This window comes from Salvia splendens, chromosome 13 (assembly GCF_004379255.2).
Source record: "Salvia splendens isolate huo1 chromosome 13, SspV2, whole genome shotgun sequence".
Lineage (NCBI taxonomy): Eukaryota > Viridiplantae > Streptophyta > Magnoliopsida > Lamiales > Lamiaceae > Salvia > Salvia splendens.
Genome location: NC_056044.1, coordinates 31525049 through 31552101, shown reverse-complemented (window position 1 = coordinate 31552101; position 27053 = coordinate 31525049). Strand labels below are relative to the sequence as shown.

The window sequence follows — 27053 nt, the reverse complement described above, 5'->3', positions numbered from 1 at the left end:
ATCTCTCAAAACTCTTTTGCAAAACAAATCTTGGAGAAATTCAAAATGGAGTCTTGCAATCCTGTTAACACTCCCGTGGCGATCGGTCAAGAATTAAGGAAGCATGATGGTGAAGCTGAGGTGGATCCAACTTACTTCAAAAGCCTCGTTGGAAGTTTACGATATCTAACGTGCACTAGGCCTGATATTCTTTATGGAGTTGGATTAATCAGCAGATACATGGAAACGCCGTCACAGTCTCATTTGAATGCGGCCAAGAGGATTTTGCGCTATATTAAAGGTACGTTGAATGAAGGTATACTTTAGCCCTCTAATCAAGAAGTTAAACTCGTTGGTTATTCGGATAGCGACTGGGGAAGAGACTTGGATGAAAGAAATAGCACTACCGGCTACTGTTTTTATATTGGAGATGCTATCTTTACTTGGTCGTCAAAGAAGCAAGCTGTAGTGACACTCTCAACATGTGAAGCCGAGTAGGTGGCAGCAAGTTCAACGGTGTGCCATTGCATTTGGTTGAGAAATTTACTAAGTTTTCTGGGATTCACGCAAAAAGGCCCGACGGAGATACATGTTGATAATAAGTCTGCAATAGCACTTGCAAAGAATCCAGTGTTCCACGAAAGAAGTAAGCATATTGATACTCGTTATCACTTTATTCGGGAGCACGTGAACCAAAATGAAGTGGAGTTAGTGTACTGCAAGTCACAGGATCAAATTGCAGACATATTTACGAAGCCGCTAAAGAACGATGTTTTTAGAAGATTGAAATTTATGCTCGGCATGAAAACCATGAAGAATTGAGCTTACGGGAGGATGTTGAAATTAGTAACCTCAATTTCTTCACATTTAAGGAATGGTGATGAAGGTGCTGCATCACCACCTTATCATAGTAGTGTAAACTTGTGAGTAATTCATGGCTAAAAAGGTAGCCACACATGCACTACATTAGGCGGTGGTGTTTTGTGGATGGCATTTGATGGCTTCCTAATTAAGTAGAAAGTGATATCTAGTAGGTGACGTAGCATATAGCTGGCAATTTAACATCTATAAATAGGGAATTGTATTTCAATATAAAAAAAATCAAGTTAGAATTGTGAGTGAGTTAAAGAGCCGTAGCTCAAAGTGAGGAAGATTGAGAGTTGTGTTGTGCTGAAGCACTTTTGTGTATTTTGTAATCCCTTTTGGCGAGAAGCTTATTAATACTATCCTCCATATTTCATCCTTGTTGAGTGTTCCTATATTTTGTGTGTCAAATATCCAACAGTAAGTGGTTCAGAAAATATGAGGAATCAATGGAGTTTGTTTTGAAAGGGACAAATCAACCATTGGTCAGAATCTTGAAAACATTCATTACCATTGACATGTCCAGGAACAGATTCTCGGGAGAGATTCCGGATTCCATAGGGAATCTTAATTCACTCAAGTACTTGAATTTGTCTTACAACAGTCTCACAGGGCATATACCATCATCCCTTGGAAGTGTGAAAGCACTGGAATCATTAGACTTGTCTTCAAACCGACTGAATGGTGAGATTCCTCGGAAGCTGACGATGCTGAATTTTCTTTCAGCATTAAATCTATCAATGAATGATCTTGTCGGAGAGATTCCTCAGTCTGGTGGCCAGTTTTCGACATTTGATAACAGCTCCTTCATTCGGAACTCGGGCTTATGCGGATTTCCTCTAACAAAAAATTGCAAGCAAGATCCCATGGCTCCTCCTCAAGAAAGTGAGGATTCTAATTTTGTGGATGGATTTAGTTGGCGACCGGTGGTTTTGGGATACGGATGTGGTTTCGTAATAGGAGTTTTGATGGGTTGTTTTATAATAAAATATGGAAGCCCTAAATGGTTACTGCAACCAATTTTCGGTGTTCAGTAAGTTTGAGTTTGTTTCATCATGTAATCCGTGAAATATCTAATTCTATGTTATTGTCAGTTTAATTTAATACTCCCTCTTTCCCGCTTTAAGAGTCCCGGTTGAGTCGGACACATGTTTTAAGAAAGTGTTTGAGTGTGTAATAAATAAATATTGTAGTGGATGTTGAGATCCACTTTTAATTGAGTGTGTAATAAATAAATGTTATAGTGGATGTTGTGACTCACTTTTAACACTTTCTAACTTACTTTGTAGGCATTTTTTATTAGTTTATCCCAGCCGGGACTCCTAAAGCGGGATGCCCGAAATTGATCAACCGGGACTCCTAAAGCGGAACGGAGGGAGGACGTGTTATGATTCTGAGTACAAATCGGTTAGACCCAACCCAATGAGATCATCTAGAAAAGGAGAATGAATCCAAAGACTAGACCGAATCACTTTAGGCAACAATGTGACTCCCCCGAGTTAGTTACAGGGAAATTGTAGAATAAACTTGTTTTTGGACACCAAATCTTTTCCTTACCTTGGATAGACATTATGTGATTTGAATCCTATCACAAATTAATGTTGCTCAAAACTATAACCCACAAATCCATCATTCATACTCCCTACATCCGCCATTAAATATCACATGTATTTCAAAATTAACCAATGCCCCATGGGGTTGGCCCGAAATAAGATAATTCTTGTTATTCCGAGTTGAAATAATGAGAATTTATGTTTACTTATTTATAGATACAAATTTAGCACGTAGATCAATTGAAAACTATCTTAAAATGAGAACTTGTGAATTTATGCTTGACAATGTAAAATATACTCCTTCAGTCCCAACCTAAGTGAGACATATTTCTTTTTGATACGTCCTAATCTAAGTGAAACGTTTCCTTTTTTGGGAATAATTAAATCGCTCATATCTTCTACTTTATCATCTTCTCGCTCATACTTTACCTTCTCTCTTTCTACTTTATTCTCTTTTTCTCTTTCTACGTTATTTCTTCTTTTTACTTTATCATTTTTCTTACTTTATTCTTTCTTTCTTGTCTCACTTAGGCTAGGACAGAGAGTATCAGTTTGACAAACATATAACAACATATCAATTGCTCATACTTACTCAATATTTTTAGGAATCATTAAAAATCATTATTAACTTCACCTGTTGTCTAGTTTTCAACACTTAATTGAGAATAAACATAAACAGTGTTTTCACAATTTTCATAATCATCATGATTGAGTTACCATTATGATTATTCTTACGGTGGATTCCAAACTAAAATAACCCAATATTGTGATCAAATGTCTAATTGTATTATGGTGTCGAAGAATATGCTGAGACTTATCATTATATAATACATTTTCCCTGCTAATAGTAGTTTGGCGATCACAATGAATTAATACATGAACTATTGTCTTTCTTGAAAATGTCAAAGTTATTCACTTTTGTCCATGGAGGGGCCCTGTATTAAATTGTTAGTTTAATCCATGAATTGTCTTCTTTGAAAGTTTTCAGGGTTGATCGAGTTATTCACATCTTTATTGTTGATCACCGCGGAACAGTTCCACCCCCAATAGTAATATTCTCTCCGACTCATAAGAATATGCATTTTGGGTTGGAAACGAGTTTTAATACACAATTGAAAAAGGAAAAGAGATAAAAAAAGTAATTAAAGTATTATTAGTGAGAATGAAAAGAGTTTCCAAAATTAAAAAGTGCGTGTCTTGTGGGATTGACTAAAAAGGAAAGAGTGCATATTATGTGGGACGGAGGAAATAGTAAGCCATACCACTTGTTGTGTCATATATTCAGTTTGCATCACAGTACCGCTCAATACTGGGTTTATCTCGAAAAATGTAGCGCATAATTTTGAGAGCTTTTCAATGCTCTCTGTTTAGATTTCTCGTGTAATGACTTAAGCCCCGATCAAGCCCAAAAACCAATTGTCCAGCCCACAGCCTCGACACGTAGGTGCGCGCTTCTGGGTGCTAAATTCCATCACTTGTACATATAATTATTACGGTTAATGATTCAGCCTTTTAAAAACATTAACGGAATTTCCATCATATACGTATGATTAACACATTAATTAATCTTATGTACGCAATGTGTGATTAACAAATGCAAAATTGGTAAAGAGAGAGGTAGAGAGAAAAAGTAATCAAAGTATTATTAGTAAAGAATGAGTCTCACTCATTAGAAAGAAAATAGTTTCCAAAATTAGAAAGTGCATATTCTTGTGTGATGAATTAAAAAGGAAATAGTGCATATTCTCGTGGAACAGTGGGAGTATTTAATTGATAAACTTTAATTCAGTATTTCTCACTTGTTGGGAATGACTTAGAAAAAAAAATATATTATGATCATCTAACGTGGAACGATTCTATATTGTTTAATTTTATATAATTAAAACTTTTATCACTTATAAAATAGGTCAAACTGCTAGGCAAGATTATAACATATTTTGCTTAGTTCTCATTTCATTGTAGATCTATTACTCAGTCCGACTTTGGTGTGAATTCGCACCCTTTCTGGTCTCTGCACTTATCAGATAGAAGCAAGAGTTAAATGCCTTGACCAGAAGACGGGCTGCGTGTGGGAAAATTTATTAAAGCAACATTTGACTTTTATTAGTAGTAATATTATTATGGTGCTTCATTTCGGAATTTTGAGTAATTCTGCTTTGATTAATTTATCCAAACACAAGGAATTCCACATCGGAAATTTGAGGCTAATTTAGCAAATTTGGACTTTAATCTCATTGCCAAAGTCATTAACCCGGATTGTGATTTGCTTCAACTGATTTTTGCTAATGTCAAATATTTTCCTATATATATGTGACTGACCACTTGTGTTTATTTCAATATGTGCATGCAAATTAAAACTGAGTAAGTAGTTTCAATGCATTTCTTTTTGACATTTTTGCTGATTATGCTTCATGTGGATTTCTCACAATGTGTGAGAAAACCATTCTCTGCCCTTGATATTTCTCTCTTGGATCAAACCCTAATTGGCAACCCTTCATTTTCACACACAACTCTTGCTGTTTATGACTATGTACCCTCGCCACCGTCGCCTCCGACCCTTGATTTTCCACTACCGCCAGTTTGGCCTAAAGCAAAGAGAGGCAGTCGTTGGCCAGACCTTCCTCCGCCGTCAGAAGTCAAAAAACATCTTGTTAAAGTAATGCGTCGACCACCTTCGCCACCTCCACCAAGTTGTTTGCCATATTGTCCTCACTAGTATTTGTTGTGTCTAGAGTTTCTTTATGTCAAACTTTACTACTATGTATTTATTGTATTGTACACATACACGGTACACCCACCATGCACGCTCTTCTTCATACTGTAACATCGATCCATTTTAATATTATATAGTCTTCAATCCTTGATGGATTCTTGGAATATGCAAGCCCTAATTAATGGTTACTAGAACCAATTTGAAAACCCTAATTAATGGTTTCGTAATAAGTAGGAGGTTTGATAGGTTGTTTGGTATTGGATTATGCAAGCCCTAATTAATGGTTACCTGAACCAATTTTCGGTATTCAATAAGTTTTAGCTTGTTTGATCATGTAATGTATGAAATATGTAGTTCATGTTATTGTCAATTTAATATAGTAACCTTTTTTTCTTACTATGACCACTTCATTTGTAAAAATAGAAACTAAGATAATTGTTTGGAATTGACAAAGTGTAGAGTTCAAAAACAGTGACCCGGCCCAATGAGATCACCGAGAGAAGTAGAATGAGTTTAGAGAGCATGACTAGACCGAGTCACTCTGGGATCTCCATTAATTATGGTTGATTATCATTATGATTATTCTTATCTTGTGGGTTTTAAACTGAAATAATACATGTTGTAATCAAATGTTTCATGATATTATGCCGTCGACGAATATATCGACACTTACTTATATAAGCCGTTTTTGCCTACCAATAATAGTTTGGTTATCACATCGAATCAATATACGAGGAGCTGGCTTCGACCAATACCATGCAATATTACTTTCAGGTTATCTCAAAAAATATAGTCCATGATCTTCTGTGCTCTTTACTTGTATTCCTCGTGTAACATCTCAAGCCGCAAATAGGCCTTAAAAACAACCCCAATACCAATTGCCCAGGCACAAGATCCCAACTTGTGGCCTCGGCGCGACAACGTCACATGTGTGGGATTTTCAACCCATCACTTGCGCACTTAATTAGTATTACAAATAATGTATTAGTCTCTTAAGGGGGTGTTCGGTTGCCAAGATTAAATCTCATGATTAAATATGCATCATGTTTGGTTAATAAGATTGAATCCTAGATGAATAATCTCATGATAATTAGCCATAGCCTCCCCCCTCCAACTAAAATAATCCCACAACTTAATCCTAGATGGATAGTCTCATGATATTAGTCATAGCAACCGAACGCCACCTAAATATACAAGATTATAAAAGGTTCATTTTCTAATGTAAGATTAATAAACACATAAATTAATCTCATAACTTCATTTTCAAGCAGCAAACTTTGATCAATTATTTCTCACTCACCGAGAATCGATTTAGAGAAAATTAATATACCGCGACCATATGCTTGGAAGGTAGGTCAACTATATATAGCTTAATTTCACAAATTAAAACTTTTGTCGGTCAAACTGCGTTGACCGGGTAAGTTTTCATCATTTTTCACTTAGTTCTTACATTACTTTATTCTTGATGTATACGGTCCATCAACTATAGTCTAAATTCACACCAATGCATTCTTTGGTCTGAATTCACACCCTTTCTTTGGTCTCCACTCTTATTAGAGAAGTAAGAGTCGAATGCCTTCACCAGAAGACGGGCTGCATTAGGGAAAATTTGTTAAAGCAAATTTTCCCTAATGCAGCCCAAATTTGATTTTTGTTATAAGTATAATACTATATTATGCTGCTTTATTCAGAATTTGAGTGTTTCTGTTTTGATTAATTTGTCCAACAAAAGAATTCCAACATCGGAAATTTGAGGTTAATTTACCATATCTGGACTTTGAATCTCGTTGCCAAAGTCTTTAGCCCAGATTGTAATTTGCTTCAACTGATTTTATTAATGTCAAATATTTTTCTACATATATATATATGTGGCTGAACACTTGTTTTTTTTCAATAAATGCATGCAAATTAATACTGAGAAAGGAGTTTGAATGAATTTCTTGACATTTTCACTGATTATGCTTCAACTGATATTCTCACAATGTGTGATAAAACCATTCTCGGGTAATGATATTTCTCTCATGGATCAAACCCTAGTTGGCAACCCTCCATTTTCACACACAACTCTTGTTGTTCATGACTGTGTACCCTCGCCACCGTCGCCTCCGCCCATTGAGCTTCGGCTGCCACCTTCGCCTAAAGCAAAGAGAGGCAGTTGTCGGCCAGCCCTTCCTCAGCTGTCATCAAAAGTAAATAAACGTCGGATGCAGAACCGCCGTGTGCTAGAATCGACTAGACCATCCAGCTCCACCAAGATGTTCGCCAAATTGTGCTTAGTATTATTGTGTCTAGGGTTTCTTTATGTTAAACTATACTACTATGTATACACACACCCCTACCATGCACATGCATTCATGCAGGTGAATGATGGCCCATTTTCATACTGCCATAGCACATGTTCTTATTATACTTAATTGTGTAACATCGTTCCTTATACTATTACTGTTTTGTTTGAATAAAACTATATGTAATGAATTATGAAATGCTTTTTGTTTTTATAATTTGGATAAGTTTGATATGCCAATAGGTAAAAAAACCATTATAGTTTATGAAACTGAAATGAAAAAATTTCTCCTATACATCCAAATTATACCGTTTCAATGCCAAAGATGTAAAAAGGAAAATGGAAATGGAAATGAAAATTAAAATCGATCGGTTTTGCATCTTCTTCTGATTTCACAAATCAAGCTTTAAAAAAATATCAAAACAACGTCGTTTGACGTCTTCATCCCCTTCAAAAAAAATTTACGCAAATCGGAGTGGGGACGGTAGCGTTGCTTGTTAATCCTAAGGAAATATTAGGGCGTCCTTGCGATCTAAAATGACTATTTCTATTGATTATTTTATGTTTCATAAAACTAGATAAATTTTACTACTAGGCTCCAAATAAAGATTAATGTTTCTCAAGAGTATACAAGCCAGAATGATCTATTACTCCTATTATCAAATAAAAACTGAATTCAACAATAATTCCTATACGATTATTTTCTGAGGTAGTGTCAAAAATGATAACTGATAAATAATCTATAATCACTTTAACATTGAATTTGAATACTACTCTCTCAGAGTCTCAAGCTACTTATTAATCTATTTCATGTTATCCCAAGTTATTTACACTATCTTTTTTTCTGGCAAAAATTTTATTCATCGTCCTATTTTTCCATGTCTTTTCTCTCATATACTTTTATTCTGTTTGATACGCTATTCTCTCTCCATTTAACCTCTAAACATCAATTATTAAATCTCATTCCTAAAGAACAACCATTTGGCCCATTCCAAAACAGGCCATTAGCCCAAGCGTCCAACCAAATCCAAAACGAAGCCCAATTCATTAAACATTTCAACCCAATTCATTGAACATTTAAACAAAATTCCTAATCGGAACCCTCTTCGCCTCTTAACGACTTAACCATCTTTACTATGCGCCACTCAGTTTCGTCAATCGTCATTACCCACTTAGCCGACTTCTACGGTATGCTTTGTATTTTGCTGCAACTTCGTAGTGAATTTGTAGTTCATTTTATTGGGTTGGGTGTGAATATATGTTTGCATAATTGTATTTGGTGAATCTGTTGGAAATTGAAATTGCCCCCTCGTTTTGGTGTAACTTGTGTCAAGCTATGAGCAATTGCCATTGAAAAGGTTGAAGTTATCACTTGGTACCTTGTATCAAAGTTATGAAATTGAATTCTAATTATTCGATTCGGTTATGTTGTTAGATTACTAAATTAAAGTTAATGAGTTATTTGATTATTATTTACTGTTGAAATTGGGTATGTTTTTTTATTTAATTAGCTAAATGCATAAATTTGTTTAGAAAAGAGCTAGAGTTTTGATTGGTTCTTGTAGTAGTATTAGGTATTGGAAAAGAAACACAAATAGTGGAGGAAAATGTGAAAATTGAAATTAAAATGTATTATGTCGCCTATTGCTTTTGTTGTTATTTATCAAGCATGGTTCAGTAGTATTGGGAAAAAGCATTCTAAAATTTGAAGATCATGTTGGTGAATAAAAAATTACTAGTTCACACATTAGGGTGTAGGTAATGTATTTAGAAGTGCGGGTCATTGATTTAGAACAAAGTATTAACTTCCTTAATTGAATAAAAAATGTGCTTTGGTCATCCACAAGGACCCCAATCTATACCAACCTTCATATAATCATTCCCCAACTCATAACACATCAATCACATATTCACATCATCATTCCCTCATTTTGTGAGCCACAACCCAAATAACCTCATATCTCTCTACTATACCACAACTTAATTTTATTTTTTCATTTTTTTTAATTATCATAAAATTTTATAGTTATTTATAAAACCAAAATAAAGAAATAAAAACGACATTAATAAACACAAAAAGTACATAATTGAAATTTATAAATTTTTGGATTAAAAATAATTTACAATCCAAAAATTAATTTAAAATATAATTTACAATCCAAAAATTACATGCCGCATTTGGGACCAGACAACGTTTTAGACGCGGCCTTCACACTGTGTTGGCGGCCCTAGGCCTGCCTTGGCTTGTTCCACACCCCCCCTACTCCTACAATGCTGCCAGGCAGAGACAGCGGCCTCACACCGCGTTGGTGGCCCTTGGCCTGCCCCGGCTTGCGCCACACCCCTACTCCTGCAACGCTGCCAAGCTCGGACAGCAGCCTCACACCGCGTTGGCGGCCGTATGCCTGCCCGTACTCCTGCTACGCTGTCAGGCCGGGACCACAACACATGATTTGTGGTCCGAACCCAAATCTTGTCCCGGATGCTAATGCCCTGGAAGTTGTCGTTTTTGTAGAGAAAACAACTTATCAAAACTTCCATCTGGAAAGCACATCCATAACCCAAAACCACCAGTCACTAACCAAATTCATCCACAAAATTAGAATCCTCACGTTCTGGAGGAGGCGACCTGATAACTTGCTTGCATTTTTTAGTCAGTGGAAATCCGCATAATCCCAGGTTCCCAATAAATGAGGTATTATCAAATTTCCCAAACCAGCCGGATTGAGGAATCTCTCCAACAAGATCGTTCACCGATAGATTTAACTTAGAAAGAAAAATCAACATTGTCAACTGCTGAGGAATCTCTCCATTCAATCGGTTTGAAGACAAGTCTAATGATTCCAATCCTTTCGCATTTCCAATAGATGATGGTATCTTCCCATTGAGATTGTTACGAGACAAATTCAAGCACTTCAAATGCAGAACTTGCAAGGATTTACTCAGCTCTCCTAAACACTTGGGAAGTGGCCCCTGCAGGTGGTTGTTGGATAGATCAAGGAATTCAAGGAATCTCAATTTGCAAATGGTGGAAGGTATAGAACCGGAGAGATTGTTATTCGCCACGTTGAGATAAGTTAAGTTGAGGGATCTTCCAATAGCTGGCGGTATGGAACCTTGGAAATGGTTATCGGAGAGATCAATACTCTTAATATTGGCAGTGAACAACTCCCCCGGAATCATACCTGAAATATATAGCAAGTAGGTATTAATTAGATACTGTGAGTATAGGATGGTTAATCGGTTCGGTTAATAACTGAACCAATTAGTCGGTTAAGCGACTAATGATTTTTCCAAAAACCCTAACCGATAATGTTGTGAAATTTATATATGATGGGATACCAGTCAAAGCATTCTTGTTGAGAGATAATGCTGTAAGTGATTTCAACTTGAAGACTCGAGGCAAAGGGCCGATGAGCTTGTTGCGATTCATGTATAATGCAACTAATTTATCTAGTCCACCAATCTCTTCTGGAATCACACCTATGAAAGTATGAAAAAAATTAGTCATTTTTTCCCATCAAACATATATACAAATGTGTAAATTATATACTTGTACCGGTTAAAGTATTGTTGATGAGGTATAATTCTTGGAGCTCTTTCATGTTACCAATTTCTCTTGGCAATGTCCCACTTAGTGTGTTATGACTCAATGAAATATACTTCACAGAAGACATGTTAAAAAGGGTCGACGGTAAAGAGCCCGCCAACTTGTTCGAATCAATGGACAAAGTTAGTAAATTGGTAAGCTGTCCAATCTCATGTGGAATAGCACCTATAAATGGATAAAGTTAGTAAATTGTTAGGCTGCCCAATCTCATGTGGGATAACGCCTATAAAAATGTATATTCATCAATAAAACTTAATTAATTAGATTAAATAAGAAAATTAATAATGATTAACAAAAATGAATAATCCATACCATTCAATGCATTGTTATCGAGGTATATATGACGAAGGGCTGTCATGTTGCCAATCTCTTTTGGAATCAATTCGTTATGTCCGGTGGATGCCATGCTTAATGTTTCTAAACTATTAAGATGACCAATCTCTCTAGGAATATTACCTGAGAAATAAATAATTCATAAAAATTTAGTAATGTGAATGTGTGCATGTACGTAGAAGAGAATAATATGAATAGTTTGTAAAATTATATAAGGAAAAGTTTTAGAGATTTGTAACATACTTACCTGTTAAATTATTGTTGTAAAGGATTAATTCTCTAAGGAATGTCAAATTCCCAATTTCTCGATGTAATGGTCCAGTAAATTTGTTTGATTCCATCCACAATGAATTTAACATGTGAAGATGAGAAATCTCTTTTGGAATATCACCTGTGGAGTAACAAATTTGTGTTATAGTAGTAAAATATAAGCATGTAATTATAATTGTCTACACCTATGTCGTCAATTGTATTAGTAGTTCATTCGTTTAATGTGATGTCTGGGGCTATTGTGCATGAACATAAAACAAATAATGAAATTTATGTATCTCATAAAAACAATTCAATATTTCTGTACTAACATACAATAAAAATAGCCAATATTCAATCACGTGATGCCATTAGCTTTTATTTCTTTAATTTGCTGTATTTTACCTTTTCTACTATCATTCTGTTCACATTTTATATGTTACTAATATCTTTTTGATATACATTTAACTTAATATTCGTTCCTCTCATAATAAATGTTACACTTGTCTCATAAAAGATACTATTATACTCCTTTCGTCCCTAAAAATGTGTCACTTTTTCTTATTTACATTTATCCTTAAAAAATTTATCACCTTCTCACATTTCGTATGCCACACTCACATTTTAATATAAAACTAATACTATATAAAAGTAGGACTCATATTGCAATAACTTTTTCAACTCACTTTCTATTATATTTCTTAAAACTCGTGTCGGATCAAATGGTGACAAATTATAAGGGACATAGTGAGTATTCTCTCTTCATTTAACACACGATAACATTTCCTAAAATCATGTGCAATTATTCAAGTGTCATCCATTATGGTACGAAAGGAGTTAGGAGTATTAAATGTTGTTTGATGGAGTACTAAATATACAATCTTTTATAAATCAAACTCCAATATTTTATATTTAGTGGTACGGAGAGATTATTGGAGTATATAATAACATTATTATGTATAAGATTCATGTTCAATTCATGGTTCAATAAGATGTCCATAAAAAATTAGTAATTTTTATTTATTTATCATAAATTTTCCCTATCTGTGAAATGATTCTCATATTTTAATAATATTTTAATTATTTTTTAAATCATTATATTAAATTCGTGCCATCTATAAATAAGAATATTTTGTATAGACAAAAAATTACTAATAAATTTTAATTAAATAAATATGTTAAGTTATTATTCCTTATTAAAGATGACACGTTTTCTCACAAATAATAGGTAAGATAACACATTTTCTGACGACACGATACGATGTCATGCCTCAACTGTTTTTGCGTTCCCAATTAATTCTTCCACCCACCATTTGCCACTCTTGTCATGCCAACTGTCATGAAAGAGGAAGTAGTCCACTTTTTACAAATTCGTCGAAACTCCACTAGCTAGACAAAGACTCATGTCAATTTACAATTATAGTATTTGATCAAACCTCAGCCGTTCATCCCTTATCCTCTCCGGCCCACTGTCACTGTCACACTCACCCTCTGTTTATTAAGAAAATTATTCTTCCCTGATCCCAACTAATTAAATTAAAAATTTTTGAACGAAAATATTATTCTCCTTGTTCCAATTAAGTTCACACAAATTTTTTAGACACAGAAATTGATAAATTTTATGGAAAAGTATGAGAAAAAAATAGAAAAGATAAAGAGAAAGTAAAATAGATAATGAAATAATGCATGAGTGATTTAATGTTGTATTTTTTTTAAAAAAATGACTCAACTTAGTTGAGACATCTCAAAGAGGAATACGGCTCAAAATAATTGGGACGAATGAAGTACTAAAATATTATATTGAAAAATAGAATAAAAGAATAAAGTAAAAAAGATAAATAGAAAGTAAAATAGGTGAAATAATAAATTAATAATGATTGGATATTTTATTTTTTTAATAACTAAACTTAGTTTGGACATCTTAAATAAATGACAGAATTTAGTTGGATGAGTGGAGTATTTATCAATTTTAGAGTAATCATAAAAAATACTCCCTTCCATCACAAGTGATCAACTTTTTGTTTTGAATTGTCTTATCACAAGTGATCAATTTCCTTTTTAGCTGAAGATAAAATTTTAACCCTCTCTTATTTTCTCTCTTTCTTACCTTATTATCACTTTATCTTTTTTATTTTTTCCTCTTTCATATTTTACTCTCTCCACTTTATCTCAATATATATCATTTTCTTAAATCCCGTGTCCGAAAGAAATTCATCACTTGTAATGGACGGAGATAGTACTTTCTATGTTCCGTAATGTTTAAAACACATTTATCTCAACTTTATTCACTTTTTCTTTTTTATTCTTTTCACCAAACACAGAAAATAAAACCGATAAAACCACATACCATCCAAAAAAATGATCATTTTTTAATAGAAGATGTCCTGCTTTTATACAAGTATATTAGTACTATTATACTCCATTTATCTCTCAAAAATATAAACTTACTTTTAGTAAGACATAAATTTTAATGCTAATTGACAAAATATACAGTAAGAGAGAAAATAGAGAAAGGTAGTGAAATTAGTATTAACGGAAAATGGAGTCCACATTGTTAGTAATATAATTGAATTTATAAAATTAGAAAGTTTTATACTTTTCAGGACATAAAAAAAAGGAAATAGTTCATACTCCCTCCGTCCTTTTGAAGTAGATGGATATCATTTTGAACACTTGTTTTGAAAAAAATGATATTTCCTCTGTCCCACGATGAGAGTCCTATTTTGTTATTTTAGTCTGTCCCACAATAAGAATCATATTTCACTTTTACCATAAATGGTAAGTAGGTCTCACATTCCATCAACTTATTCCACTCACATTTTATTATAAAATTAATATATATAAGTGAGACTCATATTACACTAACTTATTCTATCTACTTTTATTTACATTTCTTAAAACGTGTGTCATGACTAAATAGGACTCCTATTGCGGGACGGATGGAGTGATAAATAGTTAAAATGAAGGGAGAGTAAAATAAAAGAGAAAAAAATATAGAGAAAATCATTCTCTTTATTGCTTTCCGTTTAACGTTACTTCTCTACTTTAATTATTTATTGTAATATTTTTAAAATGAGTACTGAAAATAAAAGCATCTACTATAGAGGGACAGAGGGAGTACTTTTTAAAAACGGAGAGAGTAATAAAACGTGAATAGAATGAATTATTAAAATGTAAGGTCTCCTAATAGTAAAAATAAAGTGATACAATTAATAAAGGATGAATCAATATAAATATATGAGATACATAAGGGACAAAGGAGTAGTTTCAATCTAAAACTGAAATATTTTTCTTTAATATTTTATTTATTTTTATCTTGTATTTGTTTTACTTTATTTTTTTTTCATTCTCTTTAATTTTATCTATTTTTTCGTTTATGTATTTTACCAATTTCTCATAATAAATCCGTACCGTCTACCCATGAATTTATTTTCTCATGGATGAAGGAAGGGAGCATATGTATATAGATTGAACAAAAACAAAAATTAGATGAAATATAGAGATAAGAAGGCATACCAGTTAAACTATTGAACCCAAGGTATAACTGAGTGAGCTGTGTCAAGTTCCCAATTTGTTTAGGCACCTCTCCAACCAAGCTGTTGTTGTACAAGGAAAGTACTTGAAGGCTTGAACATTGGCCCAAGCTCGATGGTATTTGTCCATACAACTTAGTGAAAGATATTCGAAGCAATATGAGGTTGTGAAGGCTGTGTTTGCACATGTGGGTTGGTAGCTCACTTGACAAAGCATTCCCTCTCAGAGTTATTACTTGTATGGATGACAAGTTGAAGAGGGAGGCCGGAATGGGACCGTAGAAGGAGTTGTCATTCATATCTAGTAAAACCAGAGAAGAAAGATTTCCGATTTCGGGAGGAATGGTGCCCACAAGCTGCATATTGGAAATATTCAACCCGGTGACACGGCTATTGAGCGGATCACAAGTTATTCCAACCCACTTACAAAAGGATGTTTGGACAGTCCAGTTTTTCATCAATAAATTGAGGGGATCTGATGTGATATGGGCTTTTAAGGCAAGAAGTGAAGAAAGATCGGTGTTGGAACTGGGTACAAAGGCTAAGCTGCAGCCCAATAAACAATAAACCGCAAAAAGAAGAGCAAGCAACAAATCCATTCAAATTCGTTTTTTGACTGGGCGAAACAGGTAGTAGAGCAAGGATATGAATATCTACAAAATAAATTGAGTTAATTGAGTCATTAAGTAGAACTACCAACAGACATGGCCAAATCTCGTGGATCAAACGAAGATTCAGCGAACTTATACAAGCACCAAAATTCTCGTGCTTGAATTGAGGGATATCATATCATTTCGCAACAACTGACTGGAAATTTAATGGAGGAAAAATAATTATACCGTTGACGAAGAACTTTGAAGATCGAATGATTGTCCTATCTCCTATGAATGCTTACTTAAATAAGAGCATCTCCCATGGTCGGCGAGCGAGCGGCTCGCCAAACTATTGCAGCAGGCAAGCGCCAAATCGGCGAGAATTTCGGCGAGGGCACGCCGATTCCGCTCGCCGATTCTCTCGCCAATCGGCTCGCCGCTATTGCAGCCTCCCGATCGGCGAGGAACCGGCGAGCCAAATTTTTTTTTTTCGAAACACTATATATACCCGATTTGCACGACATTTTCATTCGCACCACTTGTTTTAACGAGTACTCTCTCTATCTTAATTTCTGTACAAGATCAACAACGCGAAATGGATCTTAACAACGAGCCAACTTCAGGGTCGAGCGGGTCTCAAACTCCCGCGGTCCCCGTGGGAGGTGGATGGAATCAGATGCCCGGATACTACAACAACATGTACCCTTGGCAGCAGATGATGCCCGGGATGGCATCTGGTGGTGGTATGCCGGGATGGCAGGGGATGCCGGGGGTCAGGGGGGACCGGGGATGCATCCCGGGATGCCGATGATGCCGGGGTGGGCACCCGGGATGCAGGGGACGCCGGGGTACCGCGGGGATGCAGGGGACGCAGGGTACACCGTGGGGGCAGGGGACGCCGGGGGCTCTGACGTCTATCGCCACAGCTTTGATTTTGGTACTGCTGCTTCGCACACATCGACTCTAGCGGATACGCAGTTCCAGGGGATTGAGTCCTTCTCCTTAGAGGAGTTGGGTATAGATCTCGGGGCACCGGACACTCCCGTGGGACGGGCGCGCCCAAGAAGAAGAAGGGGAAGAAGGTGGTCGGCGAGTCGTCGCAGACGGAGGTACGGAGGAAGTGGACAGACACGAAGAACGTCGCGCCGTTCAAGGCGTGGGTGAGTGTTTGCAATGACCCTCTCGCCTCGAACAATCAGAGGATCGTTAACTTGTGGGCTAAAATAGCAGCAACCTACAAGGCATTTTGCCCAGAAGGGAGGCCACGCAGCAGGGAGGAGTGCCTGAAGGGGTGGGACCAAATCCGGTCTGGGGTCTCCCGATTTTCGGGCTTGTACACCAACGCCCTCCGAATAAAGTCCAGCGGCCAAACTGTCGACGACTGCAGGAGGCTAGCAGAGAAAAAGTTCCCCTGCCTGGGCTTTACAAGGACTTCACCTACCGGAACTGCTACGAGGTGCTAATGGACTCCGAGAAGTTTTGGGCAGGTGTCGACGCGGGCTGGCCGAAGAAGCAGCGCCTGAACTATTCAGGTGATTACGCCGGAGGTAGCAGCGGCGGTTCCCACGACCTCCCCGAATATGCTCAGGAGACCCCGTCCCCTCCCTCGTTTACTTGCCGCACTCGTCCGGTTGGTCAAAGACGGGCGCAACGCCCTTGCCAGAGGTCCAGGAGGTCCAGTCGGCATCCCCACCATTGGCAGCTCGACAGCCGACCTCGTCTTCTTGGCGCGTCAACAAGCGCGGGCTCAGATGATCAAGGTCATAGATCAATGGAAGAATGCAACTGACCCCGAGGAGAAGAGTTTTTTTCACGTCGTGCTCGTGAGTATGCGACGGGATTTGAATCCCTGCGTGGCACAGGTGGGGGGCTCTGACGCGGGCTCAAATGCCGCAGATTTGGGGGTCCCGGATAGAGGCGATGACGGCGAGGAGTGAGGCGGCGCCAGAAGGGGTGGGCCCGTGCGTGGATTAGGATTTTTTTTAAGTAATGTAATTTTTTTTTACTTTTTTTAATTAATGTATTTTTAAAAATTTAATATTATTATAGAATTTTCCCGTATATGTGTCGTAAATTTAATTCTGTATTTTGTATGATTGTTTAATTATTTGTTTTTAGTGTTGATGATGTGGCAAGGCTATTGCTTGTCCAGTTGTTTGTCCAGTTGCTTGTCCAGCTGATGTGATAGGAGGAATTTAGTATTGCTGATGTGGCATGACTGGGCTATTGCTTGTCCGCCAACCACTGTAGATGCTAAATTAAACCTCTTTCGGTCCATACTAGTCGTACCTTTTCACCCTGTGACATCAATTTCCTCATTTATGTATTAAAAATAGGACTACCTCCGTCCCATATAATTCGTCCCAGTATTCCATTTTGTCCGTCCCATATAATTTGTCCCACTTCACTTTTACCATTTTTTGTAGTGGCCCCCATATTCCACTAACTCATTCCTACTCACATTTTATTATAAAACTAATATATAAAGTAGGACCCACATTCCACTAACTTTTTCAACTCACTTTCCATTACATTTCTTAAAACTCGTACCGGGTCAAAGTGACCCGAATTATCTGGGACGGAGGGAGTATTAAATTCCAACCACCTTCCAAGAGACTCGTCTCTGTCGGGTATTTTAATGTAAAACAATAAAACTAGGAGTAGTGTTTTTGATTACTTTATGGTCAAATAACCCTCGAACAGTGAATAAAGCAACACCAAATCATAAAAATAGAATAATGGCAATGTGGCATTTACTCTATGGACGAGAAACTTTCAAATTAAAAATTCCAAGGATGCCTTAGATTTTATGAACAAGTGATCTATGATCCTAAGAGCATCTGCAGCGGTGTCTTTGCTGACGGACGCGTCCGTGCCGTGTGTAAGGACAGATCCTGCTCGCCGCTGTGTTCTTGCCGACGGCACGACTCTACTCGATTCGTAGAGCACGTCCGTGCCAACGACAAGAGCACAAGGCGCCGACGTGGCATACTCTGATTGGCCGTTGGTTTATCATTTTTTATTATTTTTTTTTAAAAAAATTGAAAAAAATTGAAAAATTCAGATTTAATAATAAAAAAAAAATTCCCACTTCCTAATAAAATATATCAATTTTTTACACACTTTTAATTTATTTTTTCATTATTTTTACCCCAAAATTCATACTTTCCTCTATAAATACTCTCATTTCAAACACAAAAAATGACACTATACCAAACAACTCTCTCAATCTCAATTTTTAGGATTTTAATTATGTAATTTTTAATTTTTAGGATTTTAATTATGTAATTTTTAATTTTTAGGATTTTAATTATTTAATTTTTAATTTTTTTGTAATTTGTAATATTATTCAGGGTATTTTTAATGCATTTTAGTATTGTGAAAATATTTTTATTTAAATTGAATAATAGAATGGTTAGATCCTTGAGCATGTCCTTGCGGAAGAGCACGAATGTAGGTGTTGTGCTCTTGCCTAAGAGCAGTGAGTAAAAAAGTAATAAAAGTGGGTCCGGGCCCACATCCGTGCTCGTTGGTAAGAGCACGAATGGGGATGTGACAAATATGGATTTTGCATGTTTTTAAGGGCTAGATTTGACTAGTTTTAAATGTCAATCATGCAAATTATGTTCTTAAATTGCATATATACATTTGGTATTTTGAATGTGTTTGTTGATAAATGATAGAAAAAGATAGAAAAAAGATGCAAAAATGATAAGGTGCAGCAGCCTCTGTTCGAGCCCATTCTGCCAGCGATTTTGATGTCCAATCAGTGCTTACTACATGCCATTCTCTTCGTCTTCGAAAGAGCTTCGCGTGGATATCTTGCATGTCTCAAGCGGAGTTGTGTGGAGAAAGTTATGACAATTCTACGAACATTGCGCAGTGCAGTCAAAGCTGACGGAAATTAGGCGAAAATTCAAGGAATGAAGAAATTATTGCCCAAATCCCTCATTTTAATTGCATATTCGAAAATATTATATTTTCAATTAATTGGAGAATACTTTTTACCATTCTAAATCTTTTTCTAGCTTATAAATACTCATAACCTAAATTATAATCTTCATCTTAGATCCTCCAATCCTTCTCCTCTCTACACTTCTTCCATTCCATATTCCACCCTTAAATTCATCCATCTTCCATTGGAGCGGAGTTCTGCAGATCCAGGCAAGAGAAGACTGAAGATTGAAGATTCAACCTTGGGTTTTATCAATTTCTTTCATGTCTCGTACTTTAATTGCAGTTTTTACTTGTCTATGAGTAGAACATCTTTTATAGAATTTTTGGTAAAGATATTCGATTGATTTTCCTCGTTAGCTCTTGCAGTTATTTGATTTATCTGGTGCTTTCTATGTTCAATTGATTAGCTACCTCTTGAATACATGTTAGAGTTGATTAGAGTACTCGGGGGACGAAATAATTCACTTGGAAAAAGGGATAATTCACACCTTAATTCAATAGAACTCGTGAGAGTTGAGGTTATGAGTGAGGTCTTTGATCTTATATGGTTTTAGGAGTTAGGGGTTTAAGGGTTAGAAGGGGACTTCAATCCTATCACATAATCTACAGGTTTCTCACCTCGGGAGAGGGTTTAATCTATAATTGTGATCGACTTAATAGCTATGGAGACAGTAATTCAAGGAAGTCGATTGTGTTTTTGGATCCTAAAATTCTACATTATTAAGCCTGCTTTGTATTATTTCTTTCTATGTTTTCCGTTTTTTTGTTTATTTCTTTCAGTCTAGTTTAATTAATCAACCCAAAAATCACGTGTCTCTAGATAGTATATGACGCTTAGTATATGGTAGTCAGTTGCAATCTTATTCCCTGTGTTCGATATCCGGTACTGACCTTTAGCTATACTAGATCTACTCTGTATGCTTGCAGGTATTTTTAGTGCTAATAAATAGTGCATCAAGTTTTTGGCGACGTTGCCGGGGAATATTATTACTTTAAGCTGATATTGTAGAACGGTTGATAATACTAATTTGGAGTGTAATATTTTGTATAGTTTTGTTTTAGTTGTTTTTATTTTATTTGTTTTGCAAGGAGCACGAAGCACAAAAATGGATTACTCTGCGCTCCTATGGAAGATGCAATTATCTGCTACAACATTTGATATACTCTATAGAGCGTGGGTAAGATATAAAAGTTTTTATTTTGATATACTCCGTAGAGCGTGGATGCTGTCATACTTACTTACGTTTGTTTGTCATTTAGAATATAATTTTATTTTGATTTAATTCAGACTTTAAATAATTGTTTGATTTCAGTATTCCATAATGCATTTCAAGCAATTTATATCTATGCTTCACCTTAGCGTTAAACAAAATTTAATGTAAGAATTAAATATTCTATGATTATTATATCCTTGTATTTGAAATCAAATGGTGATGTATATTCTTATTTTTTTATTATTCTGTTATGTTTAATATTTTTACCTGTTAATAGTTTATATATACACAGATTTTGTTTTCTTTTAGTTGTGATTTATGGAGCAGTATTTATTATGCATATTAATATTGAATTTAGTTTGAATTTATTATGCTGACAAAGTGGCATCTGTATGTCTACGTAGCAAAACGGGTTTTCAATAAGGAGGATTATTATCCACGGTCTAAGACCCGAGTTTAAGGGTCTTGTGACAGCTACTCGTGGTTGGGACCCTGGATGAGTTAGAGAATATCTTGTTCAATGAAGAGACTTTGGATGATAAAATGTCCAAAGTAGCTGTGAAGGGGACGTAGGAGAGCAGAAGGTGACCGAGAATATTGGTGTAGAAGAGACGAAGGTGATTGGGATCAATGGCGTGAACGAAAGAAGATGATCGAGATCGAGATCGAGAGGAGAATCACTCTCAACTAGGGGGAGCAGAACGCAAAGATGGTCGGAGCAGCGAATCTCATCATCTAAGAAGATTTGATGGAATATGTTATAATTGTGGGAAGAAGGGTGTTAAGGAAGAAGTTCCTCAACTTCACGATTTCGCAAGAACTAGAGTTTGGGGGAAGGTGCGGACGAGAGAGAGAGAGAAGAATAGAGAGATTGAGAGGAAGTAGTTTATTTCTTGATGAATAAAGTGAATAACAGATCCCCTATTTATAACCCTTCTAAACGTCCTCTACTAATTAGGATGGAAATCCTATTACTACTAGGAATTGGATAACTAACTAATTAACATAAATAAAAGACTCTACTAAATAAGGAATAAAAGACTCTACTAAATAAGGAATAAAAGACTCTAATAAGGAACGTCCCTTAACGAGAGACAAAGTCTAGCCTTCGTATCGGGCCGGCCTTCGTGCCACACGTCGCGAGGACCTAGCTCGTTGGACCGGTTCAGCGTGCTGCCTTGTCGCCGGCAACCTAGTGTCGGCGTTGAGCTCATCTTCTTGAGGCAATTGTCGTTCCTTAAGCCGTGCCGACGGAGGTCCCGTATCAACTCCCCCTCCTTAGAATGCTCCTTGTCCCCAAGGAGAGCGGGAAATTTTCGCTGCACCACAGCTAATGGTTCCCACGTCGGATTCTCACCCGAATCATCGGCCCAAGCTAGCTGTACTTCCTCCACTGCTGCCCCATTTCGCAAAACCGTACGTCGACCAAGGACGCCGGTTGGGCGAGCCACCGGTTTCCCCCGTGCAAACAATGCCGGAAGCTCCCTGTGCGCCCACGCAATGTCTTCCACAAATGGTTTCAAAAGACTCACATGGAACACATTATGGACACGACTCCCCTCGGGCAGCTGTAAACGATACGCCACTTGACCAATTCTTTCCAACACCTCGAAAGGGCCATAGAAGCGGCGTGATAACTTTGAGGACAAAGGTCTTGCTACGGAATATTGCCTATACTGCTGTAGTTTAAGTAACACCTTGTCACCTACATTGAATTCCACGTCCCGGCGATGCTTATTTGCTGCTTTCCGCATTCGTTGTTGCGCTCGCTCCAAGTTTTGGCGGAGCCACATAATCGTTTCTCCACGTTGATGAATCAAAGAAGCCACATCTGGTGGCGTTGTTGTCGAAGGTGGCGACGCGATCAAGGGGGGCGGTTCCCTGCCGTAAAGGGCCTCGAATGGCAAAATCCCTAACCCCTCATGGTGAAAACAGTTCAAAGCTAACTCTGCCCAAGGCAAAAAATTTGACCATTTAGCAGGTCTATCCGCGGTAAAGGCGCGCAGGTACTGCTCCAGGCCGCGATTCCTGACCTCCGTCTGTCCGTCTGTTTGGGGGTGATAGGCCGTCGAGAAATGAAGTGTCGTCCCGCTAAGCCGGAGCATATCCTCCCACACCTCGTTTAAGAACACTGGATCACGATCCGACACCAAAGTCTTGGGGAATCCATGGTGTTTGACTACCGTCTCGATAAACAAGTTTGCAATCTTCAAGGCGTTGTAACGGACTGGTAACAACGCAAAATGGGCATATTTTGATAAGCGATCTACGACTACCATGACACCCGTGTAACCTCGCGACGGCGGCAGGCAGGTGATAAAGTCCATCGAAACATCTTCCCACACCTATGAAGGAATAGGTAGAGGTTGTAACAGGCCCGCCGGCTTTTGAGTAGAGTATTTGGTCGTTTGGCACTCAAAACAGGAATCAACGAAGTTTTTGACAACCTTCCGCATCCCTTTCCAATAGAACGAGGCCGCCAACCTCTTAAACGTTCTATCTACTCCTGGGTGGCCTGCTGCAGGCGACGAATGATGCTCATGTAGGAGTACCGCTTTAGCCATGGAATCTTTGCTCACATAAACACGACGGTTAAAGTACAATAAACCGTCAACTAGGGACACCGCCGGATCTGCCTTTCCGTGTTGTAAGGATGACTGTAGCTCAATCAAATCGGGGGTGGACATCACCTCATTCCGCAGAACCTCCCAAACATCAGGAATCGGGTGTGCGGCAGCCATCAGTGCCCGCCCAATCTCCACTTCCGAGATCGAGGACTCGTCTGGTACCAGCACCGCCAACTTTGGGTCCCCATCTGCCGCGCTCGCGGACACTCTGTCTGGACCCTCCACATCTCGCCTGGATAAGGCGTCTGCCACTTTGTTTGAAGCCCCGGTCTTGTACTCAATGCGGAATTTGTAGCCCATTAGTTTCCGGGCATAAAATTGCTGGTCAGGAGTTTGAATTATCTGTTGCAACAACTCCTTAAGACTCTTCTGGTCGCTGCGAATGACAAACTCCCGTCCCAGCAAGTACTGACGCCACTTCTGCACTGCTTCGACAATGGCATACAGCTCCTTGTGGTAAGTCGACGAGACCCGGCGCTTCGGCCCTAACTTTTTACTAAAGAACGCCAGCGGATGCCCGTCCTGGAGTAAAACAGCCCCGATTCCGAAATCCGACGCGTCCGTTTCTAGGTAAAAGGTGCGGTCAAAATTCGGAAGGCGAAGGACCGGGGCGGATGACATCGCCTGTTTTAATGCTTGGAAACTGTCCGTCGCTGCTGCAGTCCATACAAAACTGTCCTTTTTCAGTAACTCCGTGAGCGGGCTAGCGATGGAGGCATAATGTTCTATAAACCGTCGGTAGTACCCCGTGAGCCCCAGAAAGCCTCATAGCTGCTTCACCGTTTTTGGAACCGGCCATACCGTCATTGCCTCAATTTTAGCCGGGTCAGCTTTCAGGTTCCCGTCCGCGATTAGGTGACCCAAGTACTCCACTGTAGAGCACGCAAATGTGCATTTAGATAACTTAACAAAGAAGTGATGAGCCTTGAGGATAGACAATACTTCATGGATATGGCGTGCATGCGCTGGCATGGATGGGCTGTAGATGAGGATATCATCGAAAAATACTATCACCGACTGACGCAAAAGGGGTCTGAAAATTGCGTTCATCGCCGCCTGAAATGTTGAGGGAGCATTTGTCAATCCAAACGGCATCACTAGGAACTCAAAGTGGCCGTCATGTGTGCGAAATGCCGTTTTAAAAATATCTTCATCGCTCATGCGGATTTGATGATAGCCCGATCGTAAATCCAATTTTGTAAAGAATCTGGCCGCACCCAGCTCATCGAACAACTCATCCGTCGTCGGTATCGGAAAATGATCAGGAATGGTTGCTGCGTTTAATGCCCGGTAATCGATGCAAAAACGGAAGGACCCGTCCTTTTTTCTGATCAGTAGAACCGGCGAGGAGAAGGGGCTCTGACTTGGGCGAATCAACCCTGATTCTAACATCTCTTTCACCTGCTTCTCTATCTCATTCTTCTGAAAGTATGGATAACGGTAAGGTTTCACATTTATTGGTTTGGCGTCGGGCAAGATGTGAATCTTGTGGTCAAACTGCCGTCTAGGGGGCATTCCCGAAGGCAAGCCGAAGACGTCTCCGTGTGAAACCAAGACGCTCCGAATTTCTTCCGGTAGTTCCCGTGGCAATGCCAGCGTCCCATCCTCCGTCGCTGGGTTACTCTCTGTTGGCGGGAGTTGAATTAACTCGAACAACTCCTCCCCGCCCTGTAGTTGTAACAATGACGAGAACGTCTTCAAGGATACCTCCCTCGCTGATGGGGGCACGAGTTTAAGACACACACGTTTCCCATTCCGAGAAAACTCCAACGTTCCGTCGACATAATCGCTTGTGACCCTGCGCATCTGTTTGAGCCAGATCCTCCCCAGAATCACATCAGGACCATGTACTGGTAAAATGTGTAAATCGACCAAAAACACATGCTTCTGAATGACCAATCTGGTCTGGATGCTCGCAAAGGAACATAACAATGACTCCCCATTGCCGACATACACTCGGAAAGGACGAATCTGCTGCAGTGGGAGAGCTAACTTTTCCGCCACGTCGGGGTGTAGGAAGTTATGTGAGCTTCCCGTGTCTACCAAGACCCTGACAGGTATGTCCCCGATTACCCCCCTCAATTCAATGTCATCCTCTCGTTGCCGTCCGTCCAGCGCGTAAATATGGGACAAGTCCGCCGATATTACTGGCGGATCCCTATTTTCCTCCTGGCCGTGCTCCGAGTCCTCATCTGACTCCAAATCCTCTCCCATGTAAACCAAAAATCTGCCCCTACAGGAATGCCCTGCAACCCACTTCTCTGGGCAATACCAGCATAGGCCGAGCTTAGAACGCTCCGCCCTCTCCGCAGCTGTTAACCGTACAACTGGCAACCTAGGATACTCCGAGCCTTTCGCCTGATTGGAACGATTCGGCTGATTGGTTGATGGGGGCAACGTCGATTGTTGCAGCGGGTGTGTCATAACACGCTGATCACGGTTTTGCCACGGCCGACGGGGCGCCCCTGACGTCGCTGGAGGACGTTCAATGCAACTGTCATACTCTATAGCCAGTGCCATAGCTGCTGCCACTGACGACGGGTTCTGATGCTTAACCTGGTTCTTAACTGGTTGCTGAAGACCTTCCACATAAATTGGGAGCAAAATGTACTCCGGGACCCCGCGCACACGATTAAGCATTGTTTCGAACGTCGTGTGGTACTCTGCCAAGGACCCGGACTGACTCAATTTGGCGATCAATCCAATAAAATTCTGAAAGTATTGGGGGTCGAAACGTCGCCTCACATCCTCCAAGAAATCCGTCCATCTTGCCTGCGGATTGTTCTCATGATAGTTGAACACCCATTCCGAGGCCGGCGGATCAAACAACATAATCACATAATGCAATCTGTGCTCCTCCGGCATTAGCAAGTGCTCGAAATAATATTGCACCCTCGAGATCCAAGTCGCCGCCTCCGAACCGTCAAATCGCGGCTGATGCATCTTGAATTGTCTTGGCTGATCGAACTGCCCCCCGGGCTGCCTAGCCGCTGGATTATCCCAGGCCGTTGGCTGCCTGGCACTCGCAGATTCTGCTCTAGACCCCGGTGGATCCCATGCGGTAGATCGTGGTGCGTTGGGGTTCACCCAAGAATTCAAACCCATACTAGGGTTAGGGTTCGGCAAGATCCCAGCGTAGCTGCTCCCCGACGGATCGCCTATTCCCAGTCGTGGCGTTCCAGCTTGCGCCCCTCTGGATGCCTGTGCATACACCGGATATTGGCCGCACTGGGGCAGCCCTCCCGACGGTGGCTCCGGATCCGGTCTTGGCAGCTGAATCGCTTTCGATGCGCCGCGGTCCTGTGCTTCCAGCCGCGCGTCTATGCGCGCCTCCAGCCGTGACTCCATGCGAGTCATGGCTGCCAGCACCTGCTCCAGCATGGTCGAACTGGAATCCGTGGATTTGGAAGTCGAAGACAGCGGTTCAAGGCCGCGGATCGTCATAGGTTCCGTATGGTCGTTCTGTGACATGATTCAGTGAGTTCGGGATGAAAGCACCACTTGTTAAGGAAGAAGTTCCTCAACTTCACGATTTCGCAAGAAC

The 27053-nt window shown here is 39.0% G+C and overlaps 3 protein-coding genes across 3 annotated transcripts; 1 reads left to right on the top strand and 2 right to left on the bottom strand.

Moving 5' to 3' along the window:
- The first annotated feature begins 347 nt into the window (after window positions 1–347).
- Window positions 348–1947, top strand: LOC121760003 (receptor-like protein 9DC3). Its single transcript, XM_042155603.1, has one exon. It carries the CDS (start codon window positions 1293–1295, stop codon window positions 1878–1880), a length of 588 nt encoding a protein of 195 aa, XP_042011537.1. The 5' UTR covers window positions 348–1292; the 3' UTR covers window positions 1881–1947.
- Window positions 1948–9473: 7526 nt separating this feature from the next.
- On the bottom strand, window positions 9474–16005 carry LOC121759999 (probable leucine-rich repeat receptor-like protein kinase At1g35710). Its single transcript, XM_042155601.1, has 6 exons — window positions 15102–16005; window positions 11584–11727; window positions 11316–11459; window positions 10953–11168; window positions 10736–10876; window positions 9474–10578 (listed from the first exon to the last, which is right to left on the bottom strand). Exons 1-6 carry the CDS (start codon window positions 15715–15717, stop codon window positions 9971–9973), a joined length of 1869 nt encoding a protein of 622 aa, XP_042011535.1. The 5' UTR covers window positions 15718–16005; the 3' UTR covers window positions 9474–9970.
- An 8269-nt stretch (window positions 16006–24274) lies between these two features.
- On the bottom strand, window positions 24275–26953 carry LOC121760890. Its single transcript, XM_042156483.1, has one exon. The coding sequence runs from the start codon at window positions 26951–26953 to the stop codon at window positions 24275–24277; it is 2679 nt and encodes an 892-aa protein (XP_042012417.1).
- Between the last annotated feature and the right edge of the window lie 100 nt (window positions 26954–27053).